At 41.2% G+C, this 26137-nt stretch overlaps 1 protein-coding gene across 1 annotated transcript; it reads left to right on the forward strand.

The window, feature by feature from the left end:
- Positions 1 to 937: 937 nt before the first annotated feature.
- Positions 938 to 26137, forward strand: ZNF813 (zinc finger protein 813). Its single transcript, XM_048224205.2, has 5 exons — positions 938 to 2504; positions 4303 to 4389; positions 11537 to 11582; positions 14428 to 14521; positions 22731 to 26137. The coding sequence occupies exons 2-5, from the start codon at positions 4310 to 4312 to the stop codon at positions 24353 to 24355; spliced, it is 1845 nt and encodes a 614-aa protein (XP_048080162.2). The 5' UTR covers positions 938 to 2504; positions 4303 to 4309; the 3' UTR covers positions 24356 to 26137.

The raw sequence follows: 26137 nt of genomic DNA on the forward strand, positions 1-26137 counted from the left end.
TAAAAGACACAAAAGCTTCATCTACAAATAAATTTGTTTATGCAATTGAAAGTGTTTCTTAATATCAGTGACATTAAATTTTTCTATTATATCACTTTTGATATAATTAAATTAATATTTGGTTATTTTAAAAATATATGATGTATGCATAAGGTGTAGAAGTTATTAGATCAAATCTGTGTTGGTACCTTCGTGTTTCCATGACTCGGTTATAAAATGCTACAGTTATTCTTTTAGGATCGTCTCTGTATGTTGGCCTTGTATGCGTCTTCCTTATTGATAAATTCTAGGTCAGATAAACTAGGTAAAATCCCAGCTCTACCATTTATTGGGTATTGGACATATATTCTTATAAAAGAAGCATAATATTGCAGGCAGATTATTTTTGTGGTTTTATGCATTATGAAAAACTGATAGAATAATGTCTAGTATATAGTACATGTTAAAAAGATTGCTCTTGGGGCGCCTGGGTGGTTCAGTCATTAAGCGTCTGCCTTCAGCTCAGGTCATGATTCCACGGTCTGGGGTCGAGCCCCACATCGGGCTCCCTGCTCAGTGTGGAGTCTGCTTCTCCCTCTCCCACTCCCCCTGCTTGTGTTCCCTCTCTTGCTGTCTCTCTTTCTCTGTCAAATAAATAAATCTTTAAAAAAAAAATTGCTCTTGCCATTCTTACTATTCTGTAGGAACCCGAAATTGCCATGAGACTCTCACTTCAAAGTCGTTCATGAATTCTTCCCATTCTTAACAAGATCTCCAGTCTGTTGTATATATTAAGATTTGAGAAATACACTTTATACTCACTGTGAGTCTCCCATACAAGATACATATACAACTTACAACAACTTACAACATGTATATGCCTGTGTTGATGTCTTAATTTTATATTTTATGTTTCATATAGTATCTCCAGTTTTCTGTGGATTTTTTAAAAAATATTTTATTTTTATTTTTTATTTTTTTAATGATTTTATTTATTAATTTGTCAGAGAGAGAGAGCGAGAGCAAGCATGTATGCAGAAGCAGGGAGAGCCGCAGGCAGACGGAGAAGCAGGCTCCCCTCTGAGCAGGGAGCCTGATGCGGGGCTCAGTTCCAGGACCCTGGAATCATGACCCGAGCCAAAGGCAGATGCCCAACGAACTGAGGCACCCAGGCATCCCAAATATTTTATTTTTAAGTAAACTCTCTGCCCATTGTGGGGCTCGAACTCACAACCCCAAGATCAAGAGTGCATACTCTTCTGAATGAGCCAGCCAGGTGCCCCTGTTTTTGTGGATCTTACATCCTATTGTTTCCATAGGGTTAGAAACTACAGTGGAGAGTAATACTGTGCTACAGTTACTTGATTAGATAATTCAGGTCCGTCACCTAAGTCAGAACCAGTTCTCTATAACCCTTTTTTCATGTTGGGTCAAATTATGAGATCTGGCACTTGGTAACTGTAGTTTGTCTTTCAGGGACTGCTGACATTCTGGGATGTTTGCCATCGACTTCTCTCAGGAGGAGTGGGGATGCCGGACCATGCTCAGCGGGAAATGTACAGGGACGTGCTGTTGGGAAACTCCAGGAGCCTGGTCTCCCAGGAGGATAACGTCCCTCCGGAATTCCTCATCCCTTCTCAGGGTTTACTTTCATTTATAGAATGTCTCCTGGGAACTTCTGCTTTGCATGACTAAATTTGGGGTTTAAGGAAACACTTTTGGGTTTGTTGTAAAGGAGAAAATCTTCATGACCTTAATCTTTCCCTTTTGTGACGTGATCTGTATCCTTCACTTTAGATTACGGATAATTAGAGAAATTCAGTGGCATAAAATATTATGGAGTACATGTTAAATTCCAGTTTATACCCCTTATTTCTGATTCAGTAGTTCTTGGAAGTGGAGTTAGAATGTGCAAATTGAATATACTTCTTAAGTATTCTAAAGAGGCCATCAGCAAACAGCGTTTGGAGAAATAATTTTCTATGATTTCTTATAATGTGCTTGCTTTTCTACTGAGCATAGTGCTGGGTTATAAATTGGGGAATCCACAACAAAAGTCATGTTCCTTTTTTCTAACAAACAGGTCTTGGCGTATCTAAGCAAGACCTGGTTTCCTTTGGAGCAAAGGAAAGAGCCCTGGGATGTGAAGAGAAAGGAGACAATAGCCACACGCCCAGGTAGGTGGGAATGAATGAAGCAGATGTCACAGGTGGGGGCCAAAGGTCAAAGGAGAAAACTCTGCCATAAAATGTGGTTTGAGATGCTGTGCTTGAATGGAATGATTCTGGAAGCCTACATTTAATTCTCTGGTAGTCACAGAGGGACATCATCTGTCTCGTTTTTCACATGCTCCTACATTCTCTAAGGACTTGCCTTCCCTTCCAGTGTCTTCCATGGCATTCACCATGAAATCCAAAACCTTCCCCATGGCCAGGGACGGTGTATGTGATCTGATTGCTATTCCATTGCTTCTGGGGCCTGTGAACATCAGTGCACTTATAGAGCTTCCAAGTGGAGGTCAAAATGTGAGTTTCTCTTCCCCTATTTTTCAGTGCACTTGTCTCCTGGAGATGCACACAGGATCTGGTACAACATCAGGAATGTGGGGTAGACTGACCCTTCCCTATCAGATCATATGCAGAGCAGCCCTCCCCATGGAGGCTTCCCCGTTGACCAGACCCTGTGCTTCGTCCTCAGAAATGTATCTGGGAGCTTCAGTGTTTACATTGGCCTCAGTGGAATGAGTTGGGCCCCTTCGTTAAGACCTGATTGGTTCTGGGCCTCACGAATGACTAAGAGCCAGAATCTCTGGGGTTGGAACAAGGGGGAACACTTCCAGAACTGTGAGAGAATAAATTTCTGTGATTTTAATCCACTCAGTTTGTAGTGATGTGTTAACAGCAGTCCTAGAAATTAGTACAGATCCTCTGTCTTCTTTCTATCACCTCCTTGCCCCCAGACTCTCCACAGCTCCAGTTTATCCTTTTTAAAAGATTTTATTTATTTATTTGACAGAGAGAGTAAGTGAGCACAAGCAGGGGGAGCTGCAGATGGAGAAGCAGGCTCCCCACTGAGCAGGGAGCCCAACATAGGACTTGATCCCAGGACCCTGGGATCATGACCTGAGCCAAAGGCAGACCCCTGCTCCAATTTATCCTTATGCCCCTTCTCCCTCTGCCTACTTTCACACCCTGCTCTGTCACTCACATACTGTCACTTGTCCAAACTCACCAACTTTCCTGCCATGCATCTCAGACGGAAGTGGCCATGCTCATGGCACTTTTTGAGTTCTGCATGTTGGAAACAGTTTCCATGTGGGTGGTTGCCATGTTGGAGGGAATATCAGTGATGGAATGAATGATGGATTAGGAATGATGCCATGTTAAGGACTGTAGTTACTAGTGGTTTTCCATACATGAACACCTTACTGAGACCGGCTTACCCATGATGCCGGATCGAGTGACTTTTATGAGCCTGAGTATAGTTGTGCGAGCTTGTCGCTGCTTGTTTCACTATGCGTGTGTGGATGAGCACGAGTGTGTATGTGGTGAGTGTGTGTGTTCCTGTCAGTGTGTGATAGGGACTATGTGAAGTATGAGAGTGACTGAGCTCATACATTCATGTGAGTATATGACTGTATTAGAGTGTGCGTGCTCATGCATGTGTGTGTTTATATCTTTGTGTAAGTGTAAAGATGCATGTGTGTCTGTGTACAGAGTGTGAGTTGTCTTCTGACTCAGTGCTTTTTTTTTTTTTGTGGAATGTCTCTTGAAATCTCATGCTTAGTCACTATCTGAAACTTCCAATTTGTCACATTGACAGTCGATCTCAGCTCAGGTCTTGATCTTAGGGTTGTGCGTGTAAGTAAGCCCCGTGTTGGGTTCCACACTGGGCATGGAGCCTACATTAAAAACAGAAAACAAACCCCAAAACTGTAACTCGGAAATTCATCTAATAGTTAATATGATGTGCAGATTTCACAGAGTGTATTTCAGGAAGAGTGTGATTATGTTCTGTGCATATGATTGTTGGGAAGGGGAGAAAAAAAATCCTCTCGACCCTTATTGGTTCTTTGGCTGGTCTAATAATCCTATGAACATAAGACAGGAGAAGAAAAACAAATTTGATTATGTACATGGGCCCCATAAGAATATGAGACCCCAGAACTAGTCAGGCAATTGAGGTTTATTTGCCATCCTGAGTTAGGGAATGAGACAGGAGCCTGGACATTCTTTCCAGAGGAATCCCAGGGACAATGGCAGCTTTGGGGTTAAGACATTTCCTCAATTACTTTGGATGCAAACTTGTTTTATACATTCACAGAGTGGCCATGGCCAGCGGTGTGACCATTGGTACCACCCATCTCCTGAATGTCTTCCAAGCCGTCACCATCAGCCCCAGAAACTCCAGGTGGGCAGAGCTTAATGTGAAAATCCCAAAGTACGTCGGTCCCTTCAATATCCTCTGTGGGATCCTCCACATGCTGGTAAATTTTATTTTTCCTATATTTGTGACTGGCAAGTGGAGGAACAAAACCATCTTAAGGAAAATGGTTTTGGATACCATTCTGCTCCGCTTCACGACAAAGTCTCAGACTCCATATATGCAGCACTGATATCCTTTCATGATGTTTTGTGTCTGGGACTCATGTGGCTCCAAGGTGTTCATCCTGTACCAACACAGGCAGCTGGTCCAATACATTCATAGGACCAAGGTCTCCCCAAGATCCTTCCCTGAGACCAGAGTCACCCAAACCATCCTTGTTCTGGTGAGCACCTTTGTGTCTTTTTAGACCCTCTCCTCCATGTTTTACATTTACTTGGCTCTTTTTGATAATCCTAGTTGGTGGGTGGTGAGCACCTCTGTACTAAGTGCTGCAGAACTCCCTACTGTCAGCCCGTTTGTTCTCATGAGCGGTGAAACCCCGCGTATACAGACTCCGCCATTTCTGCTGTGGAAGAAAGACAGAATTCCCTGATCTCATCAGAAGAATCTAAATTGTTTAGGGCTGTGTTTACTCACTGATGAAATCCTCTCTCACAAACCCTCAAGCACAACTACAAGCCAGTGTCATTATAGGTAGAGTAGTAAGAAAGACAGACAGAGATTCTGCCCTAATAATAAAAAGTAAATGGTAGTGGTGATAGTAAATAAAGTCTTATGTCATTACTTATATAATTGTACTTCATGAATGATGGCTGTGGAGAAATTCAGAGTCCATGCAATAATAAAATAGTCCTGAAATCATGTGAGATACTGGAAATGCTTTTGAGCATGTCACTTTCAATCTGATATATTCAATTTTCCTAAACTGAACCAGGCATGGAATTGTAAGGACAGTTCCCTAACAAAGGAATTGCAGATGGAATGACCCATCAAGAAGGGAAGAAAGGCCTAGATGTTAATGCTAATAGCCTGGTGTGAAGCAGCAGAAATTAAAATGCATGTTCTAAATTTTGTCCCTTACCTCCTAAGGTTAATGGTGGTCATTTGAAACACAGTCATGCTGGGGTGCCTGGGTGGTGCTGTTAAGCATCTGACTCTTGGTTTTGGCTCAGGTCATGATCTCAGGGTTGTAAGATCAAGCCCTGCGTTGGGCTCCATGCTCAGCATGGAGTCTGCTTGAGGTTCTCTCTCCCTCCCCCTCTGCCCTTCCTGCTTGTGCTCTCTTTCTTTAAAACAAACAAACAAAAAATTCTGAAATACACTCATGCTTGTGGTATAGATTAACATATTATTATTTTTTTAAGATTTTATTTAGTCATTCGACAGAGAGAGAGACAACCAGTGAGAGAGGGAACACAAGCAGGGGGAGTGGGAGAGGAAGAAGCAGGCTCCCACAGGAGGAGCCTGATGCGGGGATCGATCCCAGAACACCAGGATCATGCCCTGAGCCAAAGTCAGAGGCTTAACGACGAGCCATCCAGGTGCCCCTAGATTAGCATATTAAAATGTTTTCACATAAAGGGTGAAAGAATGAGCTGTAGAGTCACTAAGAACACAGATGTTTACAGCTGAAGTCTAAAAAGGCAGCAGGAAGGGGCGCCTGGGTGGCACAGCGGTTAAGCGTCTGCCTTCGGCTCAGGGCGTGATCCCGGCGTTATGGGATCGAGCCCCACATCAGGCTCCTCCGCTATGAGCCTGCTTCTTCCCCTCCCACTCCTCCTGCTTGTGTTCCCTCTCTCGCTGGCTGTCTCTATCCTGTCGAATAAATAAATAAAATCTTTAAAAAAAAAATAAAATAAAATAAAAATAAAAAGGCAGCAGGTAAGTAACAACTAAACAAGAGATTTGATGTATGGTATGAATGCACTTCTAGGATCTGTAAAGGGAAAGTTGTCCTGTAAAGCATCGATGCCAGTTGGCTATGTTGACAAGAAAGAGGTTTCAAGATGGACTCCTGAATTCCCACCCTGAGGAAACATTTGTGGAGGAACTTTCCATTAAGCTTGGAGCAATAGAGGAGGCAAAAGATATGAATCTACTTTGTTTAACAAGGAGTTTGTTTTTAAAATCATGAAGGATGTTAAAATACTTTCAAGGAAAAAATGTCTGTGGTTTCAAACATGAGAAATATTGTAATGTAACTATCTGTAATTATAAGCTGTGAAGTTTTAAAGTAAATGTTTTATTTTAAACTAATTTTACATTTGTGGGGGAGCCTGGCTGGCTCAGTCAGTGGGGCATGTGCCTCTTGATCTCAGGGCTGTGAGTTCAAAGCCCACGTTGGTTGTAGAGTTTACTTAAAATTTTTTTTTTTTTAAGATTTGTAGAAAAGTTGCAAAGATAGTAAGGGATGTCCTAAATACCTTCCTTCAAGTCTCCTCTAAATTTACTATTGGATATTACCTTGGTGCATTTGGTCTTTTTGCTCTCCCAGGATCCAATCCAGAACACCACAGTAGATTTTGTCGCTGGGTCTCTCCTGTCTCCTCTGTGAAACTCTCTGAGTGTGTCCTTGGTTTTCGGGACCTTGACAGGGTGGCGGAAATACTGACAAGGCACTTTTTAGAATAACCCTCAAGTTGGATTCGAGTTACGTTTTCCTCGTGACCAGACAGGATTTAGGTATTCTAGAGACAGACACCACAGTCATCATGTCAGAGCATTTGATCATTGACATGACTTACCATTAAGGTGATATTCACATCAATCACTTGTTTAAAGTATTTTCCAGGTTTCTCCACTCTTAAATTTTTTTTTTTTTACTCTTTTCTTTGGAAGAAAAATCACTAAGTATAGCTCATATTCAAGGAAGGGGTGAGTGGATAAAGTGAACTAGCTCCATTACTTTCAGCTTTATTATTTGACATTCTTCTCTAAGGAATATATTTCTCTTTTCCTTCATTTCTTTATTTTTTTTCCCATTGGTACAGACTCATGTGTACTTATACTTTGTGTTTAATCCAACACTATGCTCTTTGGTTGTCAAAATTGTTCCAACATTAGCCACTGGAGAACTGTTTTCAGGTCGACTTCACTGTCCCATCGATGTGCCTTAAACTTTTGATCTGGGCACTTGTGTGTCACTCCTATAAAAGCTTTCATTTCTTGTATACTCCCTGTCTTTCCCTTAGAATCCACCATTTCTCACAGGAAACTTTTATTAGAGAATGATGTTCAAAATCAAGATCTGGTGTTGGATTTGATGATTGCTACAGAAGTATCATTGCCACTTGGCCCTCTACACGTACGGAAGGAGGAAATGTATGTTATACATGCATAGATGTTTCACATCTGTACGTATTTCTGTATATCTATATAGCTAAGTAGGAATTCATGCCGATGACTCCCGTTCCAACCCAAGACCAGGTATACTTATATATAAATGAAATATATGAGCAGGATGTAAATAAACCCCTGCAAATGAAAATTTATGAATGCTTGTTGGTGATCTTTGGAATCAAGGCAATATTTAGCAGGAGTCCTACAATCTAGGGATGACAGAGACATCTTTCAGAGTGTAAGTGTCAATGTGAAATAATACATGTTCACAGAAATACACTAGACATTGAATTATAGGGAAAGTTATAGCAGCATGTGAGATGGTCATTCAGGAAAAAAGCAATAATTTCACAGCATAATGACCAGTGTGCAGTTGAGCTGATGGGGAGGTTCAGGTTTAGAGAGTAGAGCTTTTGGGGGCCTCACCACGAGTGGCTTAAATTCCATCTGTGGAGAGATGGTAGTCATTTGAAATAACGTATTGTCATGTGGAAATGGCCAGTTAGAAGTGGAATGGATCAAAAGTATGCTTTTGCTGATTTTCAAGACATCAGGTGAATATGGGTTAAAAAATATATGGTGTCTTGGGTAAAATTTCATGGAATTTGAGATCTGTGAAGAGCAGACTTCTCTATCATGTGGGGATGCTTTGTGGGCATTTTGGCAAGAAAGAGGGCTCAGGATGCAGGTCTCATCTCTAATTGTAGGGGAATAAGTTGACGGTGGAGCCTCCATTAAACTTGGAACAGTGGAGGCACACGTGTTTGGGGGGGAAAGCCAATGAATCTGGTTGTTGTTGTTTTAGAGATGGAGAGAGAGGGATGGGCAGGGGCACAGAGAGAACCTTAAGCAGGCTCCATGCCCAGCACAGAACTGACAAGGGGCTTGATCTCAGAATTCTGATGTTAATTGTATCACTGTTTAAAATTACATAGAACCTAGTTTCCATTTTTCTACTTTAATTCTTATAATTCATATCCATGAAAAAATTGAATTGCATATAATAAAAAAAAGTTTGACTTTACCAGGAGCAATTCCTCTGTTTCATATAGTAATGGATATATTTATGCTCTACATTTATTTATTTATATTGTCTGGTTGTTATTCAGTCTGAAAATAAACATTGAAATTAATTAATTAGCAACAGTGTAATGAAACCATAGCATCTCTAGGATTCTCAAATGGGTGCAGTACAAAACCTGTCATAGCAAGGTAGATCACGTTTTAATACTGGTACAATGGCAATAGCACCTTATAAATGTTTATATATAGGATATCTATAACATTTTTAAAAAATTTAAATTCAATTAATTAACATACAGTGTATCATTAGTTTCAGAGGTAGAGGTCAATGATTCATCAGTTGCATATAACACCCAGTGCTCATTGTATCACGTGCCCTCTTTTAATGCCCATCACCCAGTTACCGCATCCCCCACCCCCCTCCCCTCCAGCAACCCTCAATTTGTTTCCTATGATTAAGAAAGAGTCTCTTATGGTTTGTCTCCCTCTTTGATTTTGTCTTGTTTTATTTTTCCCTCCCTTCCCCTATGATCCTCTATTTTATTTCTCAAATTCCACATGTGAGTGAGCTCATATAATAGTAGTCTTTCTCTGATTGACTTATTTCACTTAGCATAACACCCCCTAGTTCCATCGACGTCGTTGCAAATAGCAAGATTTCACTTTTTTGATGGCTGAGTAGTATTCCAGGTGTGTGTGTGTGTGTGTGTGTGTGTGTGTATGTATATATATATATATATATATACACCACATTTTAAAAAAGATTTCATTTATTTATTTGATAGAGCACAAGCAGGGGGAGTGGGAGAGGGAGAATCAGGCTCCTTGCTGAACAGGGAGCCTGATGCAGGGGTTCAATCCCAGGACCCTGGGATCATGACCTGAGCTGAAGGCAGATGCTTAACTGACTGAGCCACCCAGGCGATAGGGCCTTTTGGATGAATTCAACATCCTGTTATTTTTGCTGCTTTGGAATCTATAGTAGAAATTGATGCGTTGCAGTGTGTACTTCCTTGTTATGTAAGTTTTAGAGGGGGTTATCCCCATCAGAGAGATGTGCACGGGGAGAGGTATTAGTGAGACCAAATCTTCTGCCGTGTGCCAGTGGTAGATGCAGAAGAATTTAGTGTGAGTGCCTCCATCCTTTTTATACCCAAATTTTTCACTATTTAAATGATCTGATTTTTGGTAGTTCAGAAGGCTTAGTCTCAATATCCTGTCTAAGGTGTTATCCCATCTCTGCCCAGTAAGAGTAGCCAGTAAAACAAGGCAAAATTGAGGGGCGCCTGGGTGGCACAGCGGTTAAAGCGTCTGCCTTCGGCTCAGGGCGTGATCCCGGCGTTGCGGGATCGAGCCCCACATCAGGCTCCTCTGCTATGAGCCTGCTTCCTCCTCTCCCACTCCCCCTGCTGTGTTCCCTCTCTCACTGGCTGTCTCTATCTCTGTCAAATAAATAAATAAATAAAATCCTTTAAAAAAAAAAAAAAACAAGGCAAAATTGAAAGTCCTGGTTAACAATAAAAGTTCATTGGGACCCCATAAGCGAATTTACAATGCACGAACCTTCCAGCAACAAAGGAAAACCCTGCTTTCTGTTTGGTACCTGCTATGGTCTGAATACTTGTGTACCACCAACTTCCATATGTTAAAACCGAACTCCCATGGTGATACCATTAAGAGATGGGGCCTTCAGGAGATGAGTAAGTCATGAGGGTAGAGGCCCCATGAATGGGGATGGTACCCTCGTAAAAATGGCCTAGGCAAGCTCCCTTGCCCCTGTATCATTTGAGCCCACAGCGGAAGACTCTGTCTAGAAACCAGAAAGTGGGCTCTCACCAGATATCTGCTGGTGCCTCGGTCTCAGCCTTCCCAGCCTCTGCCCCTGTGAGGAAAAAGAAATGTATTGTCTATAAACTACCCAGTCTCTGGCATTCTGTTTCAGTAGCTGAGATAGAGTAAGACAAAAATCGGTCATAGAACTGGAGGTACACCCGTGAAACATACTTAGAAGGGTGGACGTGGCACTGGAACAGTATAATGGTTAGAGAATGGAAGGGGAGCGCGTGGTGGAAAAAGCCTGGATCACCACTAAGGGCGATCCTGGTGAGAGCTCGGAAGAAAAGAGGAGAGCCGTAGAGAGACCCTCAATCTTCCTGAGAACACCTCAGTGCTCCTGGGAGAGTGTTGTAGAAATACAGACGGTAAAGGCCATGTTGGTGGGTCCCAGACAGAAATGAGGATCGCTTTCCTGGAAGCCAGAGGAAAGCTGATTGCTGTTATTGATTTTTTTTATTTTAATTTTTTAAAGATTTTGTTTATTTGAGAGAGAGAATAAGTGAGAGAGTATGGGGGGGGGCGGCGCGGGTGGGGGCAGAGGGAGAGGGAAAAGTAGGCTCCCCGCTGAGCAGGAAGCCCGAGGCAGGGCTGATCCCAGGACCCTGGAATCATGACCTGAGCAGAAGGCAGATGCTTAAACCGACTGAGCCCCCCAGGCGCCTTAAGGTGATTGCTGTTATAATGTGGAAAAGCACTTGGCTGGGTTGTGTTCCTGTCCTGGTGTTTTGTGCAGGGCAGATGTTGTGAGCACTGGAATTGGATCTTGGGCTGAGGGAATGTCTAAGCAAAGTGTCGAAAGAACGGTGTTCTCTCTTGGATGCTTCTAGTAAAACGGGAGAGGAGAGAAATGATGTAACTACAGAATTGTTAATCCAGTCTTGGGGGCAGCAGTCTGCCCTGTGTCTTCCTCTCTTTTATGGTCCAAGAAGAGTTGTCAATTTTTTAATCTGTTCAGTTTTTTACCTTTTGTTAGGAAGAAATGGCAGCTTTCAAGATGCTTACATGTGGAACTGGAAACCGTAAGTCCCTATTTTAAAAACTGTCAAATTTGTAATTGAGTGGCATTAAGTATACTCATGTTTTTATGGAACTCTCACCACAGTCTAATTCCAGAACTTTTTACCACCCCAAAGAGTAGCCCAGACCCATTAAGGAATCACTCCCCATTCCTCCCAACCCCCAGGCTCTGGCAAAAATGAATCTGTTTTCTATCACTGTAAAACTCGTACAAAATCAAAGAAGGACTAAATGGAGGGATAATTCATGTTCTTGAAAAGTTAGATTCAGTATTCTCAAGACGTCAGTTGTTCCCAATTGATCAATAGATTCAGTGCAATCCTAGTCAAAATCCTAGAAAGTTTTTTTCTTAAGTAATCACTACACCCAATGTGGGGCTTGAACTCATGATTCTGAGATCAGGTGTCGCATGCTCTTCCAACTGAGCCAGCCAGGTGCCCCTCTAGCGAGTTATTTTGTGGATGCTAGCAAGTCGATTCTAAAGCTTATATGGGGAGACGAAAGGCTTGGAATAGGAATACAGTATGGAAGGAGAAGAACAAAGTTAGAGGACTGAGTCTGTGTGACTTCAAGACTTACCAGAAAGCTGGACTAATCAACACGATGTCATATTCGTGAGAGAGTAGACAGCGAGAGGAGTGCACCTGCGATGGGCATGGGGTAATGTATGGCGTTGTTGAATCACTATATTGTACACCTGAAACTGATATAACGCCGTATGTTAACTAACTGGAATTAAAATAAAAACAACAAAAAATAGACCATTAGATCAATGGAACAGAATAGAGAGCTCAGAAATACACCCCCATGAATGCAGTCAACTAATCTTTGACCAAAAAGCAAAGAAAATACAATGGAGGAAAGATAGTCTTTTGAACAAATTGTGCTGAAAGAACTGAATATCCACATGCAGAAAAATGAATCTGGAAATGGACCTTATACCCTTTACAAAAATGAATTCAAAATGGATACAGACCTAAATGTAAAGTGAAAAATTATAAAACTCTGAGTACATAACAGGAGAAAACCAGGGTGGCCTTGGAGATGAGCACTTTTTATTTTATTTTATTAACGAATTAATTTATTTTATATTTTTAAAGATTTTATTTATTTATTTGAGAGAGAGAGCACACAAGCAGGGGGAGCAACAGGCAGAGGGAGAAGCAGGCTCCCTGCTATGCAAGGAGCTCGATGCAGGACTCCATCCTAGGACCCTGGGATCATGACCTGAGCCAAACGGACGCTTGAGGCCCGAGCACCCAGGCATCCCAAAAAAATGGATGTGGTTTTAAAAAAAATTAAAGCACTTTGGAGATGTGAGAGATGCTCAGTACCTGAAAGGGAGCGGGGGAGAACAAACTGGCATCACAATTCATTAAACACCCTCCCCCACACACGCATGCGGGTGCCCCAGCGACACAGAAAAGATGTTCTGATCTGGTAATTCAGTTACATGCTTTATTACCCAACAGGGATCGTGACTGCCTTTGCGTGTCATCAAATATGTGTCAATGACATCATTTTCAAAGGTTTCTGTCTGCTCCCACCGCGAACTGTTCATCCAGCCTCCTCTCTGCTCTTGGTTCATTTTCAAAGCTGTGATGTCAACACCTTCACGCTCCCTCTGCCTCTCTTGGGGTTGGAGGCTCCGCTCACCTGCGCACAGGCCCTCACACCTGATTGCCCTGTGCATCCACCGACCCCTGGGAGGGGCAGGTATCTGAGCACACAGGGTAGCTTTGGGAAGCATCCTGAGAAGGGACACCTCACCCAACCCTGGTGCCACCAGGTGAGCCAACCCTCCCCCATCTCCCCCTTGTGCGCTAGGCAACAGCGTGGCCACACCCATTCCAGCAGGAGCTCCGCCCCTAGAATCCTGCAAAGGAACCTATCCTTCTAGAAGTTTCTAGCTCAGAGCTTCTAAAAGCAGGCCTGGGGGACCAGCATCAGCACCAACGGGGAACTTAATAAAGATGCCATTTTGTGGGCCCAACTGCAAACCTGCAGAATCATGACTTCTCAATAGTGGGGTACTGATCCCCCAAGGAATCCACAAAACATTGGAAGAAATGCTTAGCGAAGTGTTTCCCATCCGCTTTCCCATTGGGAAGTTGACGAGTTTTAGGAACTGTCACCACCTGTTCCCCCCCAGACAGAGTCTCTCTTTTGGTCAAGGTGGCAGCATCAGTGTCGCTTTCATTATGTGCTCCAGCTGACGGTGAGGTGAGACCAGGGTTAAGCATGAGGGCTCCCAGGCGCTCTTATGAGAGTTGACTGCAGGCTTTGGTTCAAGGGGAGGTAATAAGGTCTGTTCCAGGTGGTTTGGAAGGAGCAAGACAGTGCAGCTGGGATCCCCGTGCTGTTGCAGATTTTGTGGGCGTCTGTGCGAAGGGCGGGCATGTGAAGACGGAGAAGGAGAAATTCACCTGTTGGTCTCCACGTAGGAGCTCACTGACCCTGAATCTTAGCGGGGACAAAGGATGGTCTTTCTACCTTTCATGGACCTTCATGTTTCCATTTCAGCTTTAGCTTCCCCTTTCTTAAGGGAACATCATCACTTCTGTAGATTACTGGCAGTTCTAAACATTGAGCGGCATAAAATGATATTGCTCACATCTTAAATTCCCCGTTTCTACTCTTTGTTATTGTACTGGTAGTACTTGGAGGTGGAGGTCAGGATGTGAACACTGGAAATCCCTCCTGTGTGTTCTAAAGGGGCTTTTGGGCAACAGCATTTGGGAAGCCATTTTCTAGATTCTACAGTGTCCTCTCTTCTCTCCTGAGCACAACTGTGATTAAAAGTTTGAATCTCCAGCAATACTCGTTTTCCTTTTTTCTAAAAAACAGGTCTCTGTGTCAAAGCCAGACCTGATCATGTTTTTGGAGCAAGAGAAGCAGCTCTGGGATGTGAAGAGAGAGGAGGCAGTAGCCTTCCATCCGGGTAGGTGGGAATGAATGAGGCAGATGATGGAGGGGAGGTCCAAGTCTGAAGGAGGAAGGTAGACCTTAAACTGTGCTTCAAGTAGCTCTCTCTCAATGGAAATTAGTTTGAGAAGCTGATGTTATTTCTCTCCCTCTCCCAGAAGAACATGTGCTATCCAACATTATGAAGCTCTTACCTTCACTAAGGATTCTCCTTCAGCTCCAGTGATGGTCCATCACATGCACAGGGAGGGCCAGGAGACTCCCCTTGGGGTGGGAGGGCCTCCATAATCTGAGAGTTTCTCCATTGCTGTGAGGGCCCTGCAAAAGTCTCCCTATTTCTGAGGATCTTAATGTTAAGCCCTTTGTAAGTTCTCTTTTGCCTCATGTGAGATGTGTGTCAGGGTAGTGGTGGGCCTATTGGGGTTTGGTGCAGAAATTCTTGGAACCCTGGAGACAGACATCCCTTGTTTTCCGGTTTATGCTTTCCCATATTATGGAAGCTTTAATCTTAACAAAATTGAGACTCAGTAACTTCATCAGATAACAAAGCACCCCCCTAAAATGAGAAAATGTAATCTTTATTTCCTTTCAAAAGTTCATTTTTCTTCATATTAACTAATATGGAAAATTCCCACTCTATATGTTCCATTCCTCAGTGGTGAAATAATGGAACATTAATATTTGTTTCCTAGAATTCCTACCTAAATAATGCCATAGGTGAGCTAAAACTTTTGAAACTCAGAACTTGTAGGCTTTAATAAAATCTCAGTTGTTACCTTATTTCTTAATAACTGCATCATGTTGGGGCACCTGGATGGCTCAGTTGGTTCATGATCTCAGGGTTCTGGGATTGAGCCCCGAGTCGGGCTCCCTGGAGCCTGCTTCTCCCTCTTCTCCCACCTGTGCTCTTTGTCACTCTCTCTGTCTCTCTCAAATAACTTTTAAAAATGCATCATTTTATAATTTCATCTTATATGAAATTCTTGTGACTTTGCCATGTGTGTTTTCACTTTCTAATTAGTTGTATGTGAGATTCACCTTAATTTTTTGTTTAGATTCAAAGTTCTGACAGGACATGGGCATGTGCTTTCTAGGAAGTGAGGTAGATAATAAGTACAATCCCCATATTTAAGAAAAACTATTGTTTATAAATGTAATTTTATTTCAGGGAAAATTAATCACTAGATTTTTTCTTCTACTTTCCTCAGAATGTACTTGAATTTCATCCAAATAGCTATTTTGTATAAAGTCATTGCCAGTATATTTTACAATGTGGGTGGTGTTTGTTTATTTAGAAATGAAAAACTTTTGTTTGCTTGGTTCTAAAGAATGAATTATAGCCTTACATTCTGCATGAAAGGAAATTAATAACATGATACATTTTTAATGTATTTTAAGTACATATTTGTAAAACGTTTCATTAGACCTTTTTATGGTTTATTTTAATCAATATTTATAATTTTACTGTCAATGAAGACATGCTAACAATTCCAATGCTTGTTTTTCAGGGGGTCACAGTCTATGTTTGAAAATACAGTTACATAGTGGTTTTCCTTTTTAATAATTCAACTGTTTTTTATGTAGAATTTTTTGGATTAAATTTTGTCTTATTCTGGTTTTGCAATTCCATAATCATGTACTTTTTGTCTCAGACATCCCACATTTAGTAGTTGTGGTTTCCTTTTTACCTGTGTATTTTATTCTAGGATGACAATTGTTAACTCGGTAGATTTCAAGACAATGTGAATTTACCTCAAATATGAATCAGCTTTATGCCCTTCGCCAGTAAAATTATGCGTTTGTTTGTATCAATATTACGCATACATACTTTGGGACTCATCGTGTGTATTTCTTTCATTGGTTAGTGGCCATTGTATGCTGTGTTGTGTCTACGTGAGTTGTCATAATAATAGAATTGATTTCATCAGTATTTATTGGTGACTTTATATTCTCCTTGCCTGAGAGAAACACTTTTTTGAATTGAAAGTAATTTTGAAGCATTCCCTACTTCTGTATCAAGTTTAGGTATTATATTTTATCCTTACTTGTGCTGTTATACCCATGACAAGCTTTGATACCATTTTCATTACCTTTTGTGTCTTCTGTATGTATTTTCATTGTGCTTTCACACAGATTGCTTAAAACAATTTAAACGTTTAAGAAGCCATTTCAAACTTATATTCTCATTTGCATCCAAAATTATTCTACTTCTCTCCACCCCTGCACACATTTTATGTTACCGATATCACAAATTCTATCTTTTATGTTGTGTACTTTATTGCCTAGACTTATGATTTTTATGCTTTGATTTAAAAACATTTTGAGGCAGAAATAAAAGCAACTTGTGCTACCTCATTACATCATTACAGGGTTTGATAATTGTGGAAATATTTATATTTAGCAGAGAGCTTTATGTTATGTGGTTTTAGTCACTGTTCAGAATCCTTTTACTCCAACCAGAAGGACTTCCTTGAACGTTTCTTGTAGGACAGGTCTACTGGTAAACTTACAGGGGATTTAACGTGGGGAAGTCTTCATTTCTACCTTCAGGGAAAACAGTTTTCCCAGATAGAGTATTCCTGATGGATATTTTGATCTTTCAGTGCTTGAATACACTGTCCCCTGCAGTTCCTCCTCTCAGGTCTGCTGTGAATCCCAGTAATAATCTTACAGAGCTCTCTTACATGAGATGAGTTGCTTTTGTCATGCTGTTTCAAAATTCTCTTCGCCTGTGACTTTTTTCGTAGGTTAATTGTAATGTTCATGTCTCGATCTTTATCCGATTTTGAATTTCCTGAGCTTCTTGAATTTATCTCTTCTTTCCACATACGTGGAAAATACAAGCCCTTAGATCATCATGTAAACCCTCTGGGCCCATTCACTCTCCTCTCCTTTTCAGATCCCCTTAATGTACATATGAGACCACTTGTTGTGTCCCATGAGTCCCTAGACTCTTTCCTTTTCCACATACTTCTTTAGTCCTCTCAGCAGATAATTTAAAACAAAATACTGCATCCCAATATTTTAAAGAAAGAAAAAGTTAGATATATGCAAAAAGAAAGTTAAATACAATGAAGGGATGAAATATGACTGTAAGAATGAGAATAAAAAAGATTTTAAAAAAGGAATTGATAAGTTGGTTGAAAAAGGAAAGATGAATGATTCAAAAAAATAAAAAGAAAAAAAATAAAGAAAAATTTAAAAATTAAAGTTGAAGATTAAAGAATCATGGGAAAAAGCCATGAATTCTATGTGCTGTATTCCCCTAGCCTGGAGTTTTGCAGTTCTCATTGATCAGTCAACTTGGTCGTGGCTGAATGTTCTTGCTGATCTTTTGGGGGAAGGGCCTGTCGCATTGATTCTCTGCCCCGGGTGGAATTGCACCACCCTTGCCAGGGGCCAGGCTAAGTCATCTGCTCTGGTTTTCTCTCTGTAGTTTTTTTTTTTTTAATGATTTTATTTATGTATTTGACAGAGAGAGAGACAGCCAGAGAGAGAGGGAACACAAGCAGGGGGTGTGGGAGAGGAAGAAGCAGGCTCCCAGTGGAGGAGCCTGATATGGGGCTCGATCCAAGAACGCTGGGATCACACCCTGAGCCGAAGGCAGATGCTTAACGACTGAGCCACCCAGGTGCCCCTCTCTCTGTAGCTTTTGTTCCCTAAAGGCTCTTCCTCTCAGCTTTAGAGATGAGGATGAAAATGGCGGCCTCCCAGTTGCCCTGGGAGAGCCAGGAGCTCAGGGCTCCACTCCTCAGTGCGCCCTCAGACAAAAGCAGTGAATCACTCCTGTCTCCTGGTCTCTGTCCACACTCTGTGCTCACCAGCCTGTGACTGAGCGTTTATCTGGCACACGGCCCTGTTTGGAGTCTCCAAACCCAGCAGATTCCTGCACCGTGCTCCCATGCCACTCCTCCCAGGGGAGGAAGGGGAATCTCCCCTGATCAGGCCCTTATTGGGCCCTGGCTCTAAGAGCAGTGGCCTGACAGCTGCGGATCATGGTTTATGGCAGTCCTGAGCTGAGGGCCCACTCCTGGGCTCTTTTTTTTTTTTTTTTTTAAGATTTTATTTATTTATTTGACAGAGAGAGAGACAGCCAGCAAGAGAGGGAACACAAGCAGGGGGAGTGGGAGAGGAAGAAGCAGACTCCCAGTGGAAAAGCCTGATGTGGGGCTCAATCCCAGAATGCTGGGATCACGCCCTGAGCCAAAGGCAGATGCTTAACGACTGTGCCACCCAGGCGCCCCCCCCCCTCCCAGGCTCTCTTTGAAGCTGGCTTCCCCACTCAATGCTTGGGATCTTTGCAGCACTCAGGCACCCCCAGTCTTTGTGTGACCCCGAGGGTCCTGAGACTACACTGTCCCAGTGAGGATTCCACCCCCCCACACACACTAGCAGACCGTCCCTCACCAGAGCAGACTTAGAGAAGTTCTGATTTTGTTCGCTACTCTGTTACTTACCAGTAGCCGGCTGATGGAGGCTCCCTCCCTCCGCGCTCTATCTTCCCATGTATTGCCTCAGATTCACTTCACCGCACCTCCTACCTTGCAGAAAGTGGCTGCTTTTCTGTTCATAGAGTTGCTGCTATTTTCTTTGTTCTCCAGTTGAGCTCACATAGGTGTTCAGAATGGTTTGAGAGCTATCTAGCTGAATTCCTGGGACCAGATGAAATTTGGGTCTCCTACTCCTCTGCAGTCTTGGACTCTCTCCCCAAATATGGAGAATTCTTAAAATGTGGGTAACTTGGGGTAGGGAGTTCCCTTTGGTCACTGCAAAGTCTTAGGAAGGTACTTGTGATGAGCAAATGTGACAGAGATGGGAACTTGGGAAATGAGGGGTTTTCTGAGATTCAAGGAAGTCAGATGCTTTTCTCAGGATTAGATCAATTCCCGGGTGGTCCTGAGGACCAGTTGTTGGATGACAGAGAAAACTGTACTTTCCCAGGCCCAGATGCATGGCACTGAATGTCGACAAGGTATTGGATGATTTAAACATTGTGTGCATAATGTTAAGATGTCACACGGCAGAGCAGATGTTGAAGATGAAGAAAGCTGCTGGACACTACTAGACAGAACCAGCAAGGTGTGTGCTGTGCCCATATCACATCTCCTGAGCAGAGAGTTCCGTAGGGCCTCAGTTCTGGTGGAGGTGATGTCAGGTTTCATTTCACAAGCAGACCAGAGCGCACCTGGTTAATACTGGTCACATTGAGGTGAGGGTCCAAACACTTCCCACAACAGGCAAGGGGAGCCTCTGCAGACCACTGGTGTGAAGGATATAGCAGTACACGGTACTAACTTTTCTAACATACTGAGGAAGGCAGACTTAGAAAAAAATGCCAGGATGGAAGAATTTATCCCAAATGAAACAATGAGATATAGCCATGGCCAGAGATCTAAAAGGAAACAGTTATCAGTAACATGGTTGATGGAGAATTTAAGGCAACAATCATAAGGATACCCACAGGGTTGAGAAAAGGATAGTGAGAATCTTACCACAGAGATAAAATAGTTAAAAAATAGATCAGAGAGATTAACAATGCAATACAGGAGATTGGAAACAGGCTTGCAGTGAACAGCAGGCTGGAAGAAACAGAGGACTGACTTTGTGACCTAGAAGACAAAATAAAGGAAAATACTTAATCTGAACAAAAGAGAGAGAGAGAAGAAACACGCAACACAAGATTTGATTTAGGAAACTCAGGCCATTAAATGTAGAAACATTCATAGGTGTTGGGCTTTTCTGTGCTGGAAGAGTTTTGATTCCAAAGTCAACTTTCATTCTTATTATTTCTTTAAGAAGATTTCCCATTGTTGGTTCAAGGTTCATAATTCAGTCTTAGTAACTTGTACATTTTTAGGAATTATCTGGTTTTTTTCTTAGTTATCAGATTTGTAAGTATATAATTCTTCATGTAGTTAAAGCATTGCCAGCTTTATTTATCATTTTGGTGAAATTGGGCATTAGTTTCATGTTACGTTATTAGTTATTTTGGTCTCTATGTATTTATTTTAGATTTTTCTTTTTTATTTCCTTCCACTAAATTTTAGCTTATTTTCTTCTTTGTCTGTTTCTTTGTGGTGTAAGGTTAAATTGAATATTTCAAATTTTTCTTAAGCATGTATAGCATAAAAAAATTGAAAATGGACAGTCTCATAGAAAAAAATAACAGAAATAAACAATACCAGTAATGTCCAAAAAAAAAGCAAAAAAAATTAAATTAGGATACTTTAGTGTTTTCTATAGATCATCATCTGTGAAGAGAGATAATTTTATTTTTTCTTTTTCCATTGGATTCCTTTAATGTATTTTTTATTGCTTAATTGTTCTGAGTAGAATATTCTATAGTGGGGCACCTGGGTGGCTCAGTCGTTAAGCGTCTGCCTTTGGCTCAGGTCATGATCCCAGGGTCCTGGGATTGAGCCCCGCATTGGACTCCCTGCTCTGCTGGGAGCCTGCTTCTTCCTCTCCTACTCCACCTGCTTGTGTTCCCTCTCTCGCTGGCTGTCTCTCTGTCAAATAAATAAAATCTTAAAAAAAAAAAAAGAATATCCTGTAGTATGTTGAATGGAAGGGGTACAGTCACTTCATTATGGCGTTTCTGGTATTAGAAGAGAAGTTTGCGGTCTTTTACTGTCGAATGTGTTAGATTTCAGCTTTTCATACATATATGGCCTTTGAGGAGGTTTTCTTCCATCCCTCCTTCATTGAGTGTTTTTTTTTTTTTTAAAGATTTTATTTATTTGACAGAGGGGAGACAGCCAGTGAGAGAGGGAACACAAGCAAGGGGAGTGGGAGAGGAAGAAGCAGGCTTCCCAGTGGAGCAGGGAGCCTGACGCGGGGCTCTATCCCAGGACTCTGGGATCACACCCTGAGCTGAAGGCAGACACTTAATGACTGAGCCACCCAGGCGCCCCCATTGAGTGTTTTTAATCATGAAATGTTTTCATATTTATGTTGTATTAATTAATATCATGTAATTCTGATCTTCATTCTGTTAATGTGGAATCTTCAATGTATACTTTTCCATATGTTGGAACTCCCTTAATTCCAGATGATTTCTCATTTGATTATGTTGTAAAATGGTAAAATGTGCTTTTGCTGCAGTCTGCTGTGTTCTATTGTGAACTTTGCATGAATATTCCTCACAGATAGTAGTTTGTAGCCCTCTTTACTTTCAAATCTTCCCGTGGCCTTGATAACCTGGTAATGCTGGTACCCCAGAGAGAGTGTTTTGCAAAATTCTCTGATCTTCTCTCCTTGGAAATGTTTGAGGAGATTTGAAACCCTTTCTCATTAAGTGTCTATTTGAATTTTCCAGTGAATTCATCTGGCACAGGACTTTTCTTTGCTGGGAGTTTTTTCATTACTCTTTCAGTGTACTTAGTAGTTGTAGATCCATTGTGATTTTTTAATATTTCTTCATGATGAAGTCCGAACTGTTTATACCTTGTTTGAAATTTATTGTTGTCTTTTGGTATTAATTAGTGGACATATAATTAGCCATCATCGCCTCTTATAATTCCTTTCCTTTCTCTGGTTTCAGTTACACTGTGTCTGCTTTCACTTCTTCATTTCGCATACTTGTTGGTCTTTTCTCTTTCATTCTTACTTCATTTAGTTAAAGGGCTGTCAATGTTGTTGATTTTTTCTGACAGCCAACTCTTCTTTTGTCGATATGTTCCCATTTTCAGAATATCCTCTTGTGTTTATTGCAGTATTATGTTTAAAATTCCTTCTTTGTGGCGTGCCTGGGTGGCTCAGTTGGTGAAGCGTCTGCCTTCAGCTCAGCTCATGATCCAGGAGTCCCGGGATCGAGCCCCATGTCTGGCACTGTGCTCAGTGGGGAGTCTGCTTCTCCCTTTGCCCCTCCTGCCACTTGTGCTCTATCATTCTCTCTCAAATAAATGAATAAAATCTTTAAAAATATAAAATCCCTTCTTTCTACTAATTTTGTGCTTATGTGGTACTTTTCCTGATTATTTGAGGTACAGAAAAGTGATTAGTGCTGCACCATGACAATACCACAGCATTATCTATTAGGATATGTGGTCTGTATGTTGTGTGCAAAGTTATGTGTCATGGAGGAATGAAGTCCTCATGATTCCTTCTCAGGCATCTTGCTGACATTCTCTGATTTGAAGCTTGGATGTTAGAAGTCATCAGTATATTCATCAGAAAGTAGTAAGTGGAATGATTTTCCTTTTTTCTTATTTGATATCTTTCAGGTGTATCTTCACATGATACCCAGAGCTTCCTGCCAAATCCAAGCATAGAAGGTTCTTTCCAAAAAGAGTCAATGGGTAGATACAAAAACAGTGCTGTTGAGAATTTACACTTAATGATAGAATGGGACAATGGTAGGGAGAGTGAAGGGCATCAAAGATATCATGAAGGAAATAGCCAAACTGAGACAACTGCCTTTAATAAGAAGCTCACTGCCAGAAGTGGTGAAGGCCATAAAACATTGTGGAAAAGCTCCCTTTTTAAGTCAGCTTCTTCTACAAAGCATGTTTCTGGAAGCAAAAGCTCCAATCAAATATTCAAACATACCTGTTTGTGGAAAGATAATTTGGAAAATCTGGAAAGTTACCTAGTCCATGCTGAAAATAATGATTTGAACCATTTACAAAATGGGATTGGATTGATCGTTCAGTCAAATATTTCTGATAACCAGAGATTTAAAAATAAAGAACCAAATGCTAAGTGGAATCCACTTGGGAAGTCCCTCACAGAGGACTCAACCCTACAAAATTACCAGAGCCTTTTCAATGGAGACAGAATTGTTCAATGCAGTGAATCAGAGAAGACATTTAACCAGGGCTCCCATGTTCATACATGTGTGAGGACTCAGTTTTCAGAGAACCAGTATGAATGTAGTAAAGCTGGGAAAGTGTTTTATCAAAGCTCTAACCTTATTATACAAAAGAGTATCTATTTGGAAGAGAATCCTTATGAGTATAATCAATGTGGGGGTCCACTCAAGCAGCCCTCCGATGTCCGTGATCATCAGAGAATTCATGAGGGAAAACACCCATTCAAATGCAATAAACCAGGGACCATGTTTAGTCAGTCATCAAAACTAAATATAGATATAAATAAGACAGTCCCTACTGAAGAGAAACCTTACAAATGTCAAGAGTGTGGCAAGACCTTTAACTGGCCCTCACACCTCACAAAACATCACAGAATTCATACTGGAGAGAAACCTTACAAATGTAAAGAATGTGGCAAGGCCTTTAACCGGCTCTCATGCCTTACTGAACATCAGAGAACTCATACTGGAGAGAAACCTTACAAATGTCAAGAGTGTGGCAAGACCTTTAACTGGCCCTCACACCTCACAAAACATCACAGAATTCATACTGGAGAGAAACCTTACAAATGTAAAGAATGTGGCAAGGCCTTTAACCGGCTCTCATGCCTTACTGAACATCAGAGAACTCATACTGGAGAGAAACCTTACAAATGTCAAGAGTGTGGCAAGACCTTTAACTGGCCCTCACACCTTATACAACATCACAGAATTCACACTGGAGAGAAACCTTACAAATGTAAAGAATGTGGAAAGGCCTTTAACCAGAGCTCACACCTAAATCGACATCACAGAATTCATACTGGAGAGAAACCTTACAAATGTCAAGAGTGTGGCAAGGCCTTTTACTGGCCCTCAGACCTTATACAACATCACAGAATTCATACTGGAGAGAAACCTTACAAATGTAAACAATGTGGAAAGGCCTTTAACCAGTGCTCACACCTGAACCGACATCACAGAATTCATACTGGAGAGAAACCTTACAAATGTCATGAATGTGGCAAGGCCTTTAACCAGCGCTCACACCTAAATTGACATCAGAGAATTCATACTGGAGAGAAACCTTACAAATGTCAAGAATGTGGCATGGCCTTTAAATGGAAGTCATCCATTAATGGACATCACAGAATTCATACTCAAGAGAAACCTTACAAATGTGAAAATTTGGTAAAACCTTTAAGGACAGCTCATCCCTAAATGAATATAGGCAAATCCATACTGGAGAGAAACCTTACAAATATAAAGAATGTGGCTTAGCTTTTATATTGCACTCAACGCTTACCGGACATCATAGAATTCATACTGGAGAGAAACCTTACAGATGTAAAGAATGTGAGAAAAAGTTTAAGGACTGCTCACCCCTTACTCCACACCAGAGAGTTCACATTTGAGAGTAACTATATATAAAGAATGTGTCCAACTTCTCACCAAAACTCACAACTTACTCAACATCATAGTTACCATACAGGAACAAAACTGTAAAATGTAAAGAACGTGGCCAAGCCTTTAACTGGAATTCAGTCCTTACTCAATATCACAAAAATGCACACTAGATTCAAACCCTAGAACCATAATGAGTGTGGAAAGACCATTTTAATATACACTTTAGCAAACACTGGAGAGTGCAGAAAAGAAACTTGAAAGATTAAGTATTTAGAAAACTATTTATCTGAACATCCAATGTCAAAAAATGTCACAGATGTCAAGCAGAAAGCAGTACATCAGTCACTCTATTCAGACGTTATATAAAAATAGTTATTATGAGGAAAATGCAAAGTTAAACACCTGGAAATGTATATGCTCTTATGTTTCAAAAGATTGAGTGGCTGGAGTTTTACATAGGTATAAATAATTTCAGGATGTGCTTTTTTTTTCTTATTTACATCCACCGTACTGAGATTTGTAACTAACAAATATTACTTTATTTCCACTCACAAATCACTTCAGAAGATTCATTTATTCCTAGTGGGTGTGTGAAACCATGAGGCTGATTGTTGTGACATCGACGATATTGGACACCCTGCCACATTAGGTGGGACTCATGCATACCTAAATTCCATGGAAGATGAAGGACCATATGATATGCAACATACGCAGAAAATCTCAATGGAGATGCTGTTTAAGGTTATAATATTGATGTAAGTTATCATGAAATAGGTGTGGAGAGCATCATTCTTCTCCATTTATTGAAACTGAAGAACTTCCTGGACGTTAGAAATACAGTGCTTTACTAATTGCTCTTTAAGGGAAAAGAGGTGACAGTCCAGTACCTACTGACGGATCTTCGTAACAGCAATCATTAGGGTTGAGAGTATGAGTTGATGTGATTGACATGAAGAAATCCTGACAGGTGTCAGAAAGAGGATAGGGACGCCTGGGTGGCTCAGTGGGTTAAGCATCTATCTGCCTTTGGCTCAGGTCATGATCCCAGCGTTCTGGGATCGAGTCCTGGTTTGGGCGCCTTGCTAAGCGGGGAGTCTGCTTCTCCCTCTGCCTGCCGCTCCCCCTGCTTGTGCTCTCTCTTCGTTCTCTCTCTCTCTCTTTCAAATAAATAAAACCTTTAGAAAAACCAAAAAGGATAGCTAACTTTTCCCTACAAGGGCATACAATTGTACATACACATTTCTTATGAATGACGTCAGGCCTGATATTTATGGAAATCACTCCTCTCACATGATATCAGTGCAAGAAGAATGCTTTTTAATGCTTGTATTCTGTATTTTGGACAGGTATAATAGAGTGGATTTGAAATGCATGACTTAGTTTATATGTGAACATAATATATTTTAATTAATAAAACAATCGTTTTTAATGTAT

Source organism: Ursus arctos, unplaced genomic scaffold (assembly GCF_023065955.2).
Source record: "Ursus arctos isolate Adak ecotype North America unplaced genomic scaffold, UrsArc2.0 scaffold_19, whole genome shotgun sequence".
Classification (NCBI taxonomy): Eukaryota; Metazoa; Chordata; class Mammalia; order Carnivora; family Ursidae; genus Ursus; species Ursus arctos.